This window comes from Chinchilla lanigera, unplaced genomic scaffold (assembly GCF_000276665.1).
Source record: "Chinchilla lanigera isolate Chin_1 unplaced genomic scaffold, ChiLan1.0 scaffold00007, whole genome shotgun sequence".
Classification (NCBI taxonomy): Eukaryota; Metazoa; Chordata; class Mammalia; order Rodentia; family Chinchillidae; genus Chinchilla; species Chinchilla lanigera.
The window spans coordinates 10,995,540-11,011,470 of NW_004955408.1; the positions used below are offsets into that span (position 1 = coordinate 10,995,540).

Consider the following 15,931-nt stretch of genomic DNA (forward strand, 5'->3'; position numbering starts at 1 on the left):
CTCTGTTAAATAAATGAATAAACTGGTTTGCATTTTCATGGGCTCAACCGTGTGAAAACGAATGCACAGAACAGTGTCTGATGGGACAGATACCACACCCATGGCCTCCATTACCTCCAGGATGAGAAGAAAAGGACCAGACATGGGTGTAACGATAAAGATAATTGATTTCCCTAATCTTGCTTTTGTAACATTTTTATTATCTCACCAAGAGTTTCTATGTTACTCACTTGATTAAAATTTCATATTTTAAAAAAGGAAGCGTGTTTGGGTGTAACTGAAAAACACCCATTATGGTTACATAGTAAACCTCATGCTGCCCGTCACTGCTTTTGTGTTCTTGGAAGGAATACACAATAACAACCACTGTAAGACAAAAAGGATCACACTCACCACAGAAAGAGTCTTAGGGTTCACAGGACCAAAGGCATCAAGGGCCACATGAAATTCATAAACTTTTACTACAAGTAACCAAACACACAGGAACTTAGAAGTAGGACAAGAAACCTCTTTGCAGCCACAGAAGTATCAGGGGGAAAAGATTCACTGGGAATGGGAGTGGGTGCAACCCAGGCTATGGCACCCCGTAAGCTGGTGACTTTAAGCAAAACTCTTCCCAATCAAGACACTAGTTAATGTGCAGTTGTTTTGCCTAAACTAAAGCCTCAGTATTAGGTTTAATTGCAGTGTTGGTGCTTTGCAATAAATAAGTGGGTTTTGGTTTGTACTTTGACACTCCATCTCTAAAATGCTTGCAATCACAGGTCAATAGAGTGAGGGTTTTGTTAGGTGTCTCTGAACACATCCACCTTATGATTCCCTAAAGAGCCACATTCCTTTAAGTTTCAAGTTTTACAAAAAGCACACTAGGGAAAACAAAACAAAACAAAACAAAACCAGCCAACCAAACAAACAGAAAATTCATCAGGGGCTGCCTCATTCAAGCGAGGTGGAGAAGCTCATTTTATCAGAGTCCTCAAAGAAGCAGGGCACGTGAACATAGAGCTTAGCAAACTGCACCTTAAACTCCAAGCTTCAACTCCTCAAGACAGTATGCAGATTCGTAAAACACAGTGAGAAAGAACCAGACTTGCTGAGCATGGTGGTGCATGTTACAAGGATCAGCCCCATCTGGACAGTTTGGCAAGGGTCTATTTCCAAAAAAGAGACAAAAAACTTGAAAGAACTGAGGATGTAGCTCAGTGCAGTGTCCTGCGTTTCATCTCCAATACCAGAAAAACAAATAAATAAATGAATGAATAAATAGCAGGCAATAGTTTTCTTACATTAATGGGGTGGGGTAGGGAGGTGCTTGCACAATACCCAAAACACAGATGTGAAAGCTACAGGGACTGCTTTCGTTCCGTAGATTATTTCCTATCTATTATGTGCCCAGCATGGAACTACGTGCTGGAGTACAATAGCAAAGAAAGCAAACCTGGCTCACCGAGCCCACACGGTGCCTAGGGAGGGAGGCAGCGGAGGGAACAGGTGCTGAGGGGGACAAGGTCTGCAATGCAGGAGCTCCAGGGAGGAGGAGAACTCACAGCCGGGAGTCCTCAACCAGTCTAGAGGCGAAGGGGTGGGCAGCAAAAGCTTGGCTTCAGTGGAGAGCTGAGGATGTATGAGTGAAGGAGGACAGAAAGAGGCAGAAAGAACAGCATGCCACAGGCCTGAGAGGCAGAGAGAACATGTTTGTTTTGCTTGCAGTGCAGGTGTTTGCTCCCACAGCACTGCTGTAAATTCACAGCTGAATAACTGCAGTTTGTAAATGGCGAGGCCCACTGGACGCTGCCTAACCCTAGGATCGATAGTTAAAGGTCTCACACACACCCCTCACTTCACACATGGAGAAGCCAGTGCAATTTATGCATATTCTAGGTGTCAGCGCCAGAGGTCCCAGCACTGGCCACTCAGCCCAGAGAGACAGCCACACACCCCAGGGTGAGAGGCCTTCACCGGCCAAAATGGAGCATGGACATTTGCATGATCCAAGTGCTATAAGCAATGTACAGAAAAGAAATCTCTCACTGAAGCCCATCCCCAGCAAAACAAGAGCAGACAAACACTCCTGAATGGAGAGAATGGTAAGAATTACAAAAGGGGCTCTTAGCAGAACAACTTGCTCTGTCTCTGACTGTGCTGTAGAACACTCGGAGGTGGAATTTCTTGGCCCCCTTCTCCTGACCCTTACTTCTATATCTTTTTTTTCTTAAATTGCAATTTCCAATATTAGTACAAATTCTCCCACCCTACAACCTCCAAATCAGTCTCTGAGTAAAAACTTTCAGTAATGAGGCAGGAGAAAGACTCCCCTCAAAATAAAAATAGGCTGAAGGAGTGGAGGAATGTGATAAAACCCACTGTAGGATAAGCAGCCCCCCAAGGAGCCCACGTGGATGGCTTTTGAACACTTACCTAGACAAAGCCACTCGAGCACCACTGCCAGCCAGAGAACGACAGCCCCTTTGGACATTTTGACAGGAGTCTGTCTGTCTGTCAAAAATTCATGTTTTATACCGCACTTCCTGCTGACAGCGTGGGACATGTTAATTTCATTTCTCCTTTTCCTCAATATCTTCCCTTTCCTCATCCTGAATGGCCTCCCTCTACTAGAGATGCACGATAAAATATGCTGAGTGCTTTTCTCCTGGTGCCCCGGGTGTGTGAACAGATGTGTGGATAAGCCATGGTCATCCTGACTGCTGGAAAATTGGCAGTAAAATGCCATAAAGTCTGCACCGGCAGTTGTTCTCATGGGGATTCTTAATGGTGAACAAACAAAAGTTAGACTAGATAGATCTCACTCTGGAATCTTCCTGTCCCTGTTTCATGGTCGCCTTGCCTTCATAATGGAGAAAAAATGGCAGGGGTGCCATCAATCACCACATCACCCAAAACCACCATCTCATTTATTGGGAAGGAGAGAGAAAGTGCAACACATGGACCCTGTGGTTACAACTCAGACTCAGGCATCAGCAGACCCAAGGTCTGGGCCCAACAGCTCCGCCTGACAGTGGAGCCGCTTGCTGGGGAAAGGCAAAGAAGATAAGGCAGAGTACAGGACCTGAATGAGATGATTTTATACCCTTTCAGATTCTACAGACACAGTGCTATATCCGGCACCACACAGCAAGGGAATGGAGCTCAACCAGTGCTCACCAACCAGATGTGTTTTGTAAGTCCAGACTTTTTCATCACTAATATTTATTGGCTGCTTAATTATAGGTGCTACTCTGTAATCATAGAGTGCAGTATTTAATTTTCAAAACTCTAAGAAGTACACATTTCTTATACCATTTAACAGTCAAGGCAAATCAAGCTTACGGGAGGTAAATAAATTCCTCAGTAGCTTCCACTAAAAAAGTTGTAGAAATTGGACTGAAACACAGGACTTTCTGTTTCCAAAGCCCGTGCTTTTAGTCACTACATCCTACTTGACTTGTGATTCTTAGGGTAATCCATCCATAGTCCCAACCTTATCCTACCTAGCACTATAGAATATATTAGGGGGTACACAAGTGTTCTGTATTTTTAATAGAAATTCTCATTTGATTATAATCAGCTATACAAGATACAGAGTTGAACATAGCTCACACTATGAAAATCTAACTATCAGATGAGGTTCTAGACACAGAAGAATTCCATAAATGAGGCAGAGAGGAAAAATAAGGAGATGCAGAGAAAATCTTCCCACCACTGCCACAGACTGTTGGATCCTAGTCTCACCCTAATCCAGGAAACTGGGAAGTTCCTGGGTTTGGAAGTTTGGATAAACTGAAGAGCCTACAAAAGCCATATTGGTATTGAATTATTGCTACGTAACCACGCAGTCCTCCTCGATAAAATCAACACACATGACATCAGCCATGACACAGAACTGGTCATTAGTTTTTGTTTTGTAACACTTTTAGATATGCACAGACAACTAAGGCTCACTGTGCGCTTGAGGAAAGCTTTCAACCTGTCCAAAGTAATAAGGGGAGCAGTAAAAAACTTTTCAAACTTTTTTAAACAAAAAATATCTTCTCAGAAGGAAATATCTCACATCCATGAAAGAGAACAGAGATGCTTTTAAGAGGAAAAATCAGAGACTAAAGAAGAGTTCTTAAAAATTCAAATACTATCTCTTTTACCTCAGAACTTTATGAGTTTTAAAAATAAAGAAAATTTGCTAGAAAATATAATAATCTAAAATGCTATATTAAGAAGGATTGTTCCAGTGTGTTTTAAAAAAAGAAAATAAAAAATACAGAAGAGGGTATAATGAAAGCAATAATAAAAAAAGAGATTCACATTTCTCAAAGACTTCAGAATAGGAGAACAGCCAAAAGTGAAATTCCATGAACGGAAAGATCCTCCACAAAATAGTATGCAAACATGTAATATATTGCATTAAAAGCATTTGGAATCAGAACACCATTTGTGTTCTAAACAAAACTAGAAAAGTACACAGAAATGCTTGTACAATTCAAAAGGAAAAATAGTTTTCAACCTAGACTCTTACTTCTTGCCAACTTTCTATTCACACATAAGAATGTAGTCATGACTTTTCTGAACATAGAATTAATATTTACTTTCCACACTTCCTGTCTCAGGGAGCTACAGGAGAGAACTCCACAGCAAAACAAGAGAATTTACCAGGAAAGAAAATGATAGAATCTGGAAGACAATTTATCTGAATCAAGGAAAGGAAAATTCTAGAAAGTCAGCTGCAGAACAGAGCTGGAGAGAAATTGTTTCCATTCTGTATCACTATATCACAAACCACCCTGGAAAACAGTGCCCAGAAAATTTACTTTCCGTGTCCCCTTGGTTGACGGATCTCAGCTGGTCTTTCCTCAGTCAGGTGCACTGGCTGGAGATGGAGTCATCTCAAAATCAGTTGCACTGTTTGTGCAAGAAAACTTTTTCATCCACATGACTGATCATCAATGACGACTTCTCAACTTGGATGTCTAATGAATTGAGAGAACGCCCACAAGAGTTAGGGGCTGGACTGGCAACTCCACATGGTACCATGGGCTCTTTAATACAAACAGTCTCATAGTAGATGGATGTTTTTACATAGTATCTGACTTTCCCCAAAATGAGCATTGCAACAGGCTCAGGAATAATATCTGATTGTTTTTACCTAACTTGATGTCATTCACTATTATTTCAATAGTATTCTACTGGTCAAAAAGTTTTAGCACCATCTCAGAATCAAGTGTAGTGAGAATACCATGGTAAAATAAGTAGCAGGGAGCAAGATTCATTGAAGACCATAGAGAAGCATGTCTGGAGACCAGATACTATAACAATAAAGCAAGGCTGAATGTAGGGCAGAGACTTAAGGTTTGGGGTGGCAGTGGAGTTGAAACTGGTTATTTCAGGCACTATGTATATGCATGATTTTGTTTGTACTGGGGATCAAACCTAGGATCTGTTCAGGGCTAAGGAAAATCCCCAGTCCTTTTGAAAGTTTTTTAAATTTTGAGACAGAATCTTACTAATTTGCCAGGCTGGGTTCAAACTTGTGAGCCTCCTGCCTCTGGCTCCCAGACTGCTTGGTTTATAGATGTGTACCACCACACCCAGCTGCATTTGGGTATTTTGAAAAGATAATCAATAGGTTTTTGACAGATGTTTTGGAACTTTAGGGGTGAATTTTTATGGTTACTTGGGAAATTAAGGAAAGGAAAATATGAGGCAGTTATTAGGAAAGATAAAATGTGTAAGAAAAGAAATGTAATTATAGTACATTCACTAATGTGATGATAGTTACATGGTCATAATCATGTAAAGTCTGGCTACAGGTTTAACATAAAATTGAGATGTGATTACATTAGAAAGATGGGTAAAAAGAACACTGTACAAATATTTAAAAACCCAATTAGTCGGGGGTCGTGAGATAATTATCAATAAAATAATACCAGGGTATGCCATTATTAGTAATATGGAAACAAAAACCAAAAGGAAAATGCACAAAAGATATTCAATTGTGATGGTAAAGTGTAGGAAAGGAATTCACTAAATTTTTCTAGTTATAAACAATTTGCAATAATTTTACGTTTCCTTATTGCGCACATATGGTACACAGATCTTAGTTTCTAATACCACTCTCTTAAGGCTCAATGCGTGTGGAGGGTGTCAGTGCTTTGAGTTCATCCCATGTGCCAGGCACTGTGTCAAATAAACCCTCCGCCCGCCATATTAGACCAGCCATTCTTGTTTACAACAATCTTGAAGCCTAGCGCCGCCTAGTGGTAGAAAAGCGATTTAAAAAAACAATACAACACACGTGGCTGTGAGATGTGACAGGGAAATGATTCTCAACCTAGTATTGGGGCTGGAAGAGACGGACCAGGGAAACTTTTAAGTGTAGTCCTAAAGACACTGGGGCGAGCTGAGTGGGTGGAAATAATTTTAGACAGAATGAAGAGGGTATAAAAGTCCAATGTATTATAGCAGTACTTTAATAGACAGATTTCAACTACAGAGATGCTTATTATATTATTTAAAGTAAATGAAGAGACACAGAGATAAAAAGAAGACAGGCCTATAGGTAGGTCAATAATGAGACTATGTACTGACCCAAAGACAGTGACGTGTGTGTGTGTGTGTATGTGTGTGTGAATTTCACTAAACTCCACATGAGGGAGCAAGAATGGGGTTGGAGCCTGGCGTGGTGGCACACTCCTGTAATCCCAGCACTTGGGAGGCTGAGGCAGCAGGATCGTTGTGAGTTCAAGGCCAGCCTGAAGTGCACGGGGAGACCCTGTCCCAGAAAGACCAAAAAAGAAAAAAAAAAAAAAAGAATGGGATCAGAACAGCAGGCAGGATCACATCATGACGAGCCTGACACTTCACACGAAGGACTGCAGGCGCGACCCTGAAAGCAAAGAGGAACAGACTTTTGTGGGTGATTGTTGCGCATGGGAGAGTAAAGCTTATAGTCAGAACACTCCAACAATCGTGAGAATTTGCATTAAAATGGTGTCCAGGGCCAATGAATTTTTACGACCTTTATATTTCTTCCAGCGTGTGTGTAACTGTGTAGGAGGCATGATCAAAATATATGGTGAATGGTTAAATTTTTTACATTATTAAAGGACAAATTACCATTCACACATCTCAAAATATCCACTTTATTTCAAACCCATTTACCCCAATCTTCTTGCCACATTCTGAAACAGTTCTGAAAGTCCTCCTAAAAAAGCATTTAACAGGCTTTACAAGGTGGATTCAAAAATACAGTGAATGCTACCGCTGAGTGCCATCCAGTGGAAAAGAAGGCTCATTAAAAATATGGCAGCCAGGCGTGGTGGCGCATACCTGTATTCCCAGCACACGGGAAGCTGAGGCAGGAGGATCATTGTGAGTTTGAGACCAGCCTGGGCTACAAGGTGAACTCAAGGCCAGCCTGAACCACATAGCGAGACCCTGTCTCAAAAAGACAAAATAAAAATAAAAATATGACAGCATTCTCCTCTACCTTATGCACCAAATATAGCCCCATACAAATTCTGGCCCTTCCTCAAAGTCAAGGTGACCATGAAAGGTATACATTGTGTATGGGTTCAGGACATTGAGGTGGCTAGGACAGCCCTGCTGAAAACTCTAGGGGGAGGAAACAACTGTCGTGTGGAGAGGGGCCACACCGTGACTTACTTCAGTAAACACAAGAAGGATGCTTGTTTTGCTTATTGTCAGCCACAGGGGTCTACTCAGCAAGATTTTATTTGCATCATCTTCCCTATTTCCTGAATTGCTGTGGGGTGGAAAATTGCTGTGCCTGGGTTCCATTCGTACAAGACATCAGCTGCATGATTATGAGCACCTTGCTCAATCTCTCTGTGCTTGACTACCCCTCTTATGAAAATAAATAGTATCTACATCTTAGATGCTATGAGCACTAAAAGAAATGCTCTATTGTTACTCTCCTATTATCTTGTTTTGATATTTGGTTTTTTTCTCTTCTTTTTAAAATAAAAAAAAGGAAAGAAATGTTCTATGAAAAGCATTTAACAGAGTGTCTGGCTAATAAAGAACATTTAACAAATATTAGCTATTAAAATAGTTGTCGTCCAGGTAGTGTTACAAGGTACAACAGATAGAACGACCTGTTGTACTGCAAATATCTTGTTGTAGACTGCTTAGTTTTATTTCTTTTGTGGACTAGCCCTTCCTCATTCTGTGCAGTTACACACTGGCATGTGCACGGGTGGGCACAGGCCCTGGGCTTCATCATAATCTATTGATTTGTGGGGCTTGGTGCAAGGCAAAGGTAGTAGGTATGTTTATAGGTAGAAGCAGATTCAGTCTGAGACATGTAGTATTGTAAATCTTGGAAAATAAAGAAACCTGAAGGGTCCCCAGTGCCACCATCCATCCAGACCTTGGCACACATAGTCAAACCTCCATCTGCATACTTCCCTCCAAGATAATCCACTTGTTATGGTTTTTGTTTAGATGTCCCCCAAAGACTCATACAGTCACAAGGCAGGCTTCTTCAGAGGTAACTGAATTGAGTTTGTGATTGCTTCATAGTGCAATGCTAGGATTAAGGCTGCTGGGATTTAGGCTGGGTGATTGCTAGCTGGATTGGCACCACCCTAATCCCAGCAGTCTGGATAAGATAAAGGGGGCAGAAAGAGGCTTGTTCACTCTTTTGCTCTTGCTGCTTTTGCTGTCTCCCACCGCCCCAGCCTCCAAGAACTGCTGATCCTCTGCCATGTGCCACCCTACCTTGGTGCCAGCTGAGCATGCACCGAGATCTCCACAAACTGTGAGCTAAATAGGTGTTTCTCGCTTTAACTTTGGGTGTTGGGCATTTTGTCTCAGCAAGGAGATAGAAGTAACTAAGATACCACGATGCCTCCTTACAGACCTAGCTCTTAGGGAAATGGAAAAAGAGCCATATTTACTAAGGTATGGCTGTGTGCTAAGGACCGCACCAGGTCTTATTTGCATATAATGCCAAAAATAAACTTATGAAGAGCATGTACTAGGCACACAAGGAAAGAGGAATCTGAAACCTTAAAAGTTTAATTCAAAATACAGTTTTTTGTTGCCCATTACATTTATTAGACATTTTTACAGGGCAAGCACAGAGGTTCATTGACATTGTCCAAGGAGGAGGCGATTCATACAGGTGCGCACGTGGCCTGTTTGACAGCCTTCAGCAATGTCAAGGCATTAGCTGCTCTGCTCTACTGCGAGCTACGCTGCTTATCTCAGAAACGCTCCCCTGACCAGCTGCCATGATGGTGCTGGCTTTCTCACTGTCCACATTGTCAATCCAGCCCCAAATCCTACTCATAATGCTCAACTAGCTCTCTGAGTTCACTGATTGCTCTTTCCATTCTCAATCCTAGACTCCTGAGAAAGGACCTCTGTCTTTCAGTTCACGTTTTCCCTTGTGGTTGTATTAATCACTTTCTCATCTCTAGGACAACACACCCGAAACCCACAACACACTGCAGGAGAGGTTTATTTTGACTCATGAATTTCAGAGGCTTCATTCCATGGTTGATTGGCTCCAAGGTAGAATGTCATGGTGGAGGGGCACAGCAGGGGATCATGGCTCACTCATGGCATCCAGGAAGCAGAATAAGAAAGGAAGAGCTGGGGACAAGAATACATTCCCCAGGTTACGCCACCGGTCAGCCACTTCCATCCAGTCCCCACTCCTAATAGCACGTTCAGCTGCTCTACTCACCAATGGATGAGTCCACGCACAGCATCCCATGACCCAGTCACCTTCCAAATGCAGAAGACTTTTGGAGGGCATTTTAAAGCTAAACTATAACAATGCTTTTCAGGTTGTAGTTCTTGGTTCATCCATGGGGAAAGGATCCCTCTGGGCAGATTCCAGTTATTCTACTTGTGGTTTTGGCAATGGGGAGTGTGGATGGGGTGCAGTTTTTCAGAAGTGGCTGGGGTCAGCAGGTAATTATTAACAAAGTTAATACACGTGGAAATTATTTTATTGGTTTTTTAGCAAAATGGCTAAATCACTCAGGAATCCATTCAATACAAAGAGCCAGAAAATCCAATTTTAAAAAATTTAAACATATAAAGGATTTGCTTGGGGCTGGGGATTTAGCTCAGCGGCACAGCACCTGCCAGGCAAGTGCAAGGTTGTGAGTTTGATTCCCGGTACTAGAAGAAAAACCAAAACAAACAAAGAAAGATTTGTTTTTTCCTCTCATAGGAAACCTGGATATAGCAGCTCAGAGAATTTTTGTAAAAAGTGCTTTCAAGGACCCAGGCTCCTTTCTTTCTGTTCCTCCGTGTTTGCTTGTCTTAATTGGATCACAAAGAGACAGAATACTTCCGGACATCACTTCACTTTTGGCAAGAGGAAAAGGGAGGCAGAAGGGCTTCGACATAATTAGTCCTTGACTTTTCATCTGAGAAGGGAATCTCTTCTTTGCAAATTTCTGCTCTATAACTTATTATCGCCTGTGAGAGACCAGAGATGAATTGAGGCTTAATTGGCTTCCTCTGTGAGCACAAAACAGCTAGTCAATACAGCTGAGTTTAAGCTGTTTACTTGAGCATGTACTAAGTGCTTGTACCCATGTCTGTGCGATTAATGGAGGGATGAACTAGAGGCTCAGGGTGCCTCTGCCCGCTAGAGGCCAGAGCCTCCTGACTGCCCTCATGTTAAAGTAACTGTGTGTTTTTTCATTCATCTTCCTTGTTCACGGCATGGTCAGGGGAAGAACGTAGGAGGAATAGGTCCCTACCTGCAGCACCTGGGTGGGAGGACACAGAAGTGGGCTGGTTCCCCACAAGTGGGCCTGGGAAAGGGAACTGGGGACCGACAGTGTCACCCAGTCTCTGATAATCACCCACCCTCAAATCTATCCATGAGATGGCTGCAAATGGCTTAAATCAAACAGGGCCATTCCCTAAGACTGGGGTAGGAATCTAAGGTTTCAAAGATCAAGAGAGGGAACATGCAATGTACCTAAAAAGACGAGCATTCTACTATAAGGAGGCCAAGTGCTGGCTGAGCAATGCACAGTGTCTTCTTAAACACAGCACGAGGAACCATGTGTACATACTGCCTGCCGTTGGCCCAGTGCCTGGATTCTAATTGACACTAAATTCTCACTGAGTGAATGAATATATATTTTCCCTCATTAGATGGAGGAAACTGTACAAGGCAGGAAAAAGGCAAGGATGGTTATCAGGAAAGTCAATGTTTCAAAAATCTCTGAGACTGTCTCACTTCTAAATCATGTTGTCTTCATCTGTAATTTGGATTGAATAATCCTTTCACGATAGAACTGGTTTGAGAAGTAAATGAAACTACTTTAAGTAAGTTCTTTGAAACCATAAATAACTAAGGAAATGTTTTGATTTATAACCAAAGGAAACCAAGATGGGCGGAAGCTACTGTGAGTCAACCGGCCTTGGAAATCATCCTCATCTAGGGCACAGCCACAGCAGAAAAGGAGAAATGGATCCTGGGTGGGTACACACTCTGCTGGGTTCAACAAGTCACTATGACATCATTTTACCCTCGGACTACGAAAGTTCCCATCTGAAGAAATACGGAAAAGGCTAAAATCATGGACACCCAGCCCTTACTTTCCTGGCAACGCTAGACTGGGTTAAGAAATTAAAAGTGAGAGAACAGATGTAAGAATGAAAGAGACAAAGTTTGGTACCCCTAAAGAGATCCTTTTGGTCACCAATATAGTAGTGAAATCAGTTCTTACAGGTCACGTGATAGTGTAAGACCAGAGATGAACCCATTTGACTGTCTTTGGCAATTCAGTTTAATTTGATTTCTCATAGTTTAGTGACAAGTATTTCACAAATATTCCAGTTGTCATCCAGGTGCCTAATGGAGAAACATGTCCATTCCCCATGCTACCAGACATGGCCACTACACGTGAGCAGATGTGTCATGCATCTCTGTCAGGTGGGAGCCTGTAAAAATCTTCTGCATTCCTTTTTTTCCTATCCACTGGCAGAGCACCTGGCTTCTCCACCCCAGAACACTCAATGGAAGTAAATTAACCAAAAATAAGAACTGATTGTTGTAAACCACTATAATATGTGTTTGTTCAACTGCAGCGTTGTCTGAGGTATCTTGACCAACCTTATCTCAGTTATGTCGAAGCAGTTATAAGAAGTAGTTAAGAATCTTCTCTGCAGCCAGGCAGTGTGACAGTGGAAGCTCAGGTACCAATTACCCACCCTACACCCCCACACATTTGTGCTTCTCCCTTGCTTTCTATTGCTCTAGATTAAGATATGGCTGCTCCTTCAAACCACAGCAGGATCTCCAAGTTCCACCTCCAGATGTGTGATTTCATCGGTCTGCTATGAGGCCTGGATATGAGTAATTCTAAAGTTCCAATGTACAACTAAGGGTGACAATCAGTTGTCTAGAATGTCTGAATCTTATTTAATTGGTCTCCCATTCAGCATTCAGACTGAAGCTTCTCCAAAAGTGTCTTTGAATCCCAACTTCCCCTTGAGGTCCAGTAGCAACCTAGACCCACCTTATCCCTGTAATTAGATGGTGTGAAGAATTTCCACTTCCAATGATAATGTATCATACTGGTTATTCCAAAAAAGCTAGAAGATAGGATTTCCAATGTTTTATCATAAGAAAATGATAAATGTTTTCGAAGCTAGACATGCTTACCCTGATTTGAACATTACACAATTTATGCCTATGTGGAAATATCATGTGATAGCCTATAAATATGTGCAGTTTTACTTGTCAATTAGCAAATATACAGTATGCAGTGTGCTATTTTTGATCCTAGTAGCATAGTTTAAATATAAAAATAAAAAGCAGTATTTAAACATAAAGATTATCCATTTCTATGTCTTTTGTCTAGCCACAGTGCAATCTCCTGATTTCAGAGACTGTACAAGAATCATCTTGTTGTCCTAGCACTGCACATAGATTCTGGCATCATACAATATACAAAGTATGCAATAAATACCTATTGAAAAATTTTAAAAAACACTTATTGATATAAACTGAGGGAAATTACTGTGAGATTCGAATGAAGAAACCACTGTTGAACTTTCAGAACACAACTTTAAGAATAGGGTGAAAAGCTGGGCATGATGGCACACGCCTATAACCCTAGCACTTGGGAGGCTGAGGCAGGAGGATTACTATGAGTTTGAGACCAGCCTGGCCTACAAAGTAAGCTCAAGGCCAGCCTGAACTGCATAGCGAGACCCTGTCTTAAAAAGATAAAAGAAAAGAAAAGGGTGAAACAAAGGATAGCTGCTCGAGACGCAGAAGTGAATAAGAAAGTTACTTTGGCCAACAATGTGAAGCCCTTGTCTGGAGATGAGAGAGGGGCAGATGATGCTGGTGAGGAGAAGAGGTATTCTTTTTCAGATCACAAAACAATGAGTTTTGTAGCATTAGAAAAGACGTTATTTGAAAAGAAAATACATTTCAGCAGAATCATAATTTTTATTAGCCAAGATGTCAGAAATCAAAGAAGTGAAAGTAAAGAGTATCAGTGTAGAAAATATCAAATGTGATTATTTCTGTATGACTGGACTTGAGTAGTATGTGCTTTATACTCTGTCAAGTGTTTGTGGTTTTTTGTTTTGTTTTGTTTTTTTATTTTTTTTTTTGTCGAGTGTTTGTTGAATGAATAAATAGCCTGTATGTGAGTGATTGTATGTATTTTTCCCAGGTGCTGAGTTGAGTTTGTCACACAGCTTAAGATGCAACATCACCATGTTTCCATTCCTACCGCATGTTTTTCCTGACATCTCAATGTGTACTTCCATTTTTGCTAATCATTTCTTCCTGAAGAAGGTTTGTTTACTAATAATTCACTTTAAAATATTTATGGAAGGTGGGTGTGGTGGTATACGCCTGTAATCCCAGCACTCAGGAGGCTGAGGCAGGAGGTTTGCCTCAAGTTTGAGGCCAGCCTGGACTATATAGTTAGTTCAGAGGCAGCCTGAACTATATACAGCAAGACCCTGTCTCAAAAAAATGCACAACAAAAAAATTATGGAATGTATGTATCTTAACAAGAGATATAACTCAAACTGATAAATCTAGGGATTATAACAGCTAAAAAAATCAAGAGAATCATACAATTCAATATTATTTAAGTTTTTCATTACACAATAATACAATAGACCTCAACAGCATAAATGTATAACCCACATCAGCTTATTAATAGGGTAGCTATCCTATTATTATTAGGAATATCCTAAGATTCCTGATATCCAGAGCTCTGTGCTTTCCTATTTCTCTCTGGGCCTCCCAACAGCTGCATACTGTAATATACACTTCGTATTCTGTTGTTCAGCATATATAGGTCTTGTGAGAATTTGAGATTTATGATCAATGTTAAATATTTTCTCATTAATCGTTAGTATAATCAGTACAATAGTATAATTAGTTATAATCTGTTGTAATCATTAGTAGAATTTTAAATGATTTTCACCATAAAATTTTTGTGCATTTTGGATTAGGCTAATGGCTATATTCCTAATGCTTTTTTATTGTGAGTGTGATCATATTTATTTATTTATTTTTATTTATTTATTTATTTATTTTTGGTTTTTTTCTCCGGTACCGGGAACCGAACTCACGACCTTGCACTTGCCAGGCAGGTGCTTTGCCACTGAGCTAAATCCCCAGCCCCCAATCATATTTATTATTGCTGAGCCACAGCTGCCAGTTATTTCACTGTCCTCTACTTTATATCCAACCAGCATGGTTTGCTTTTCAAAAAATTTTGAAACATAAAGGGGGGAAGTGTAGACATGAAAAGGTTGCCTTTCCAAAGGAACCAGGGTGGTTCTTCCTCTGAAACAGGAAGGAATTAAATGAGAATGGTTGATCGTAAAACTACAGGGAATTAAGTGAGGGAGGGTGAACAGTTGAGTCTCCAAGTTGAAGCATTACCGGAGAGGCTTTATCCTTCCAAGCTTCGAGGAGAACAACCGTTTTCAAAAACTCTTATATAAACCAAGACTTGAGGAACTAAACCTTTTCAGCAAAAAGAAAAGGAAGATTAGGATGAAATATAAGCCATGTGTTCTCCACCTACTTCCTCATCTATAAAATGTAGAGGCTGTAGTAGCTGATAACCAAACTTCCCTTTGCTTCAAGTCTCCGAAAATAATATTCCTAGAAAATTAAGACATGGGTGTGGAAAAATCACACTAAATGTGAACTAGAACCCTACTATTGACTTCCATAGCCTAGAACATTCTATGGCAAAGAGAAGAGTGACCTAGACTGAGAAGTCTGAAGAAATCAGCCAAAATAAACATTTCTTCTTTTAAACTGACTTCTTGTGCTTATCCTGCCACAGTGTGGCAACCAAGAATTCTACCACTGAACCACCAGTGCCGCAGTGTGGAAAGATGAATAAGATGACCGTGGTAAGTTTAGTCCACACCTGATGAGATCATTTGGGGATGGACACTTTCAGAGAGGAGTTATTTGTTCTGCTCATTTTGGCTGGGTGCAGAGCTGGCTCTTTCTTTGTGCCCTACTCTAAAATTGAAGGCCTTTTCAAGTAGGTCCATATATTTTAAGTGTTTTCTAATTTGGGACAAGAAAGGAAGTGAGAAATGCATTGCTAAGGGAAGCTTGAACTTCCCTGCTGAAATTTTTACCCAACTTGCTCTTTTACAGAATAGGAAGGATTTTTTTCCACATTCAAATAAAAAATACATTTGAACCAAAATTTAAAACCATTTACTTGAATGTCTTGCAAAATGGACTTATTTCCTCACTCACATGAATCCTGTCTCTCCATCAATACAGCAAACCCAAGCTCCTCACCAATGTCTCCAAGGTACCTAGGTAAGCAACCAATGCTGTGTTTTTTAAATTAGTGAATCTTAAGATCAAATTATTGCATCAATATGCAGAACTATCATTTAAAAATAAGTGAAAAGAGCTGGGTGTGGTGGT

General features: G+C 40.8%; 1 protein-coding gene across 3 annotated transcripts in view; it reads right to left on the reverse strand.

The window, feature by feature from the left end:
• Nucleotides 1–2,503, reverse strand: part of Timd4 (T-cell immunoglobulin and mucin domain containing 4) — a 28,630-nt gene extending 26,127 nt beyond the window's left edge. For all 3 annotated transcript variants that reach the window (XM_013506895.1, XM_013506900.1, XM_013506889.1), the window contains exon 1: nt 2,419–2,503. In XM_013506895.1, coding sequence (XP_013362349.1) covers nt 2,419–2,476 — 58 coding nt within the window. In that variant the 5' untranslated portion in view covers nt 2,477–2,503. The remainder of the gene's footprint in view (nt 1–2,418) is intronic.
• Nucleotides 2,504–15,931: the final 13,428 nt, after the last annotated feature.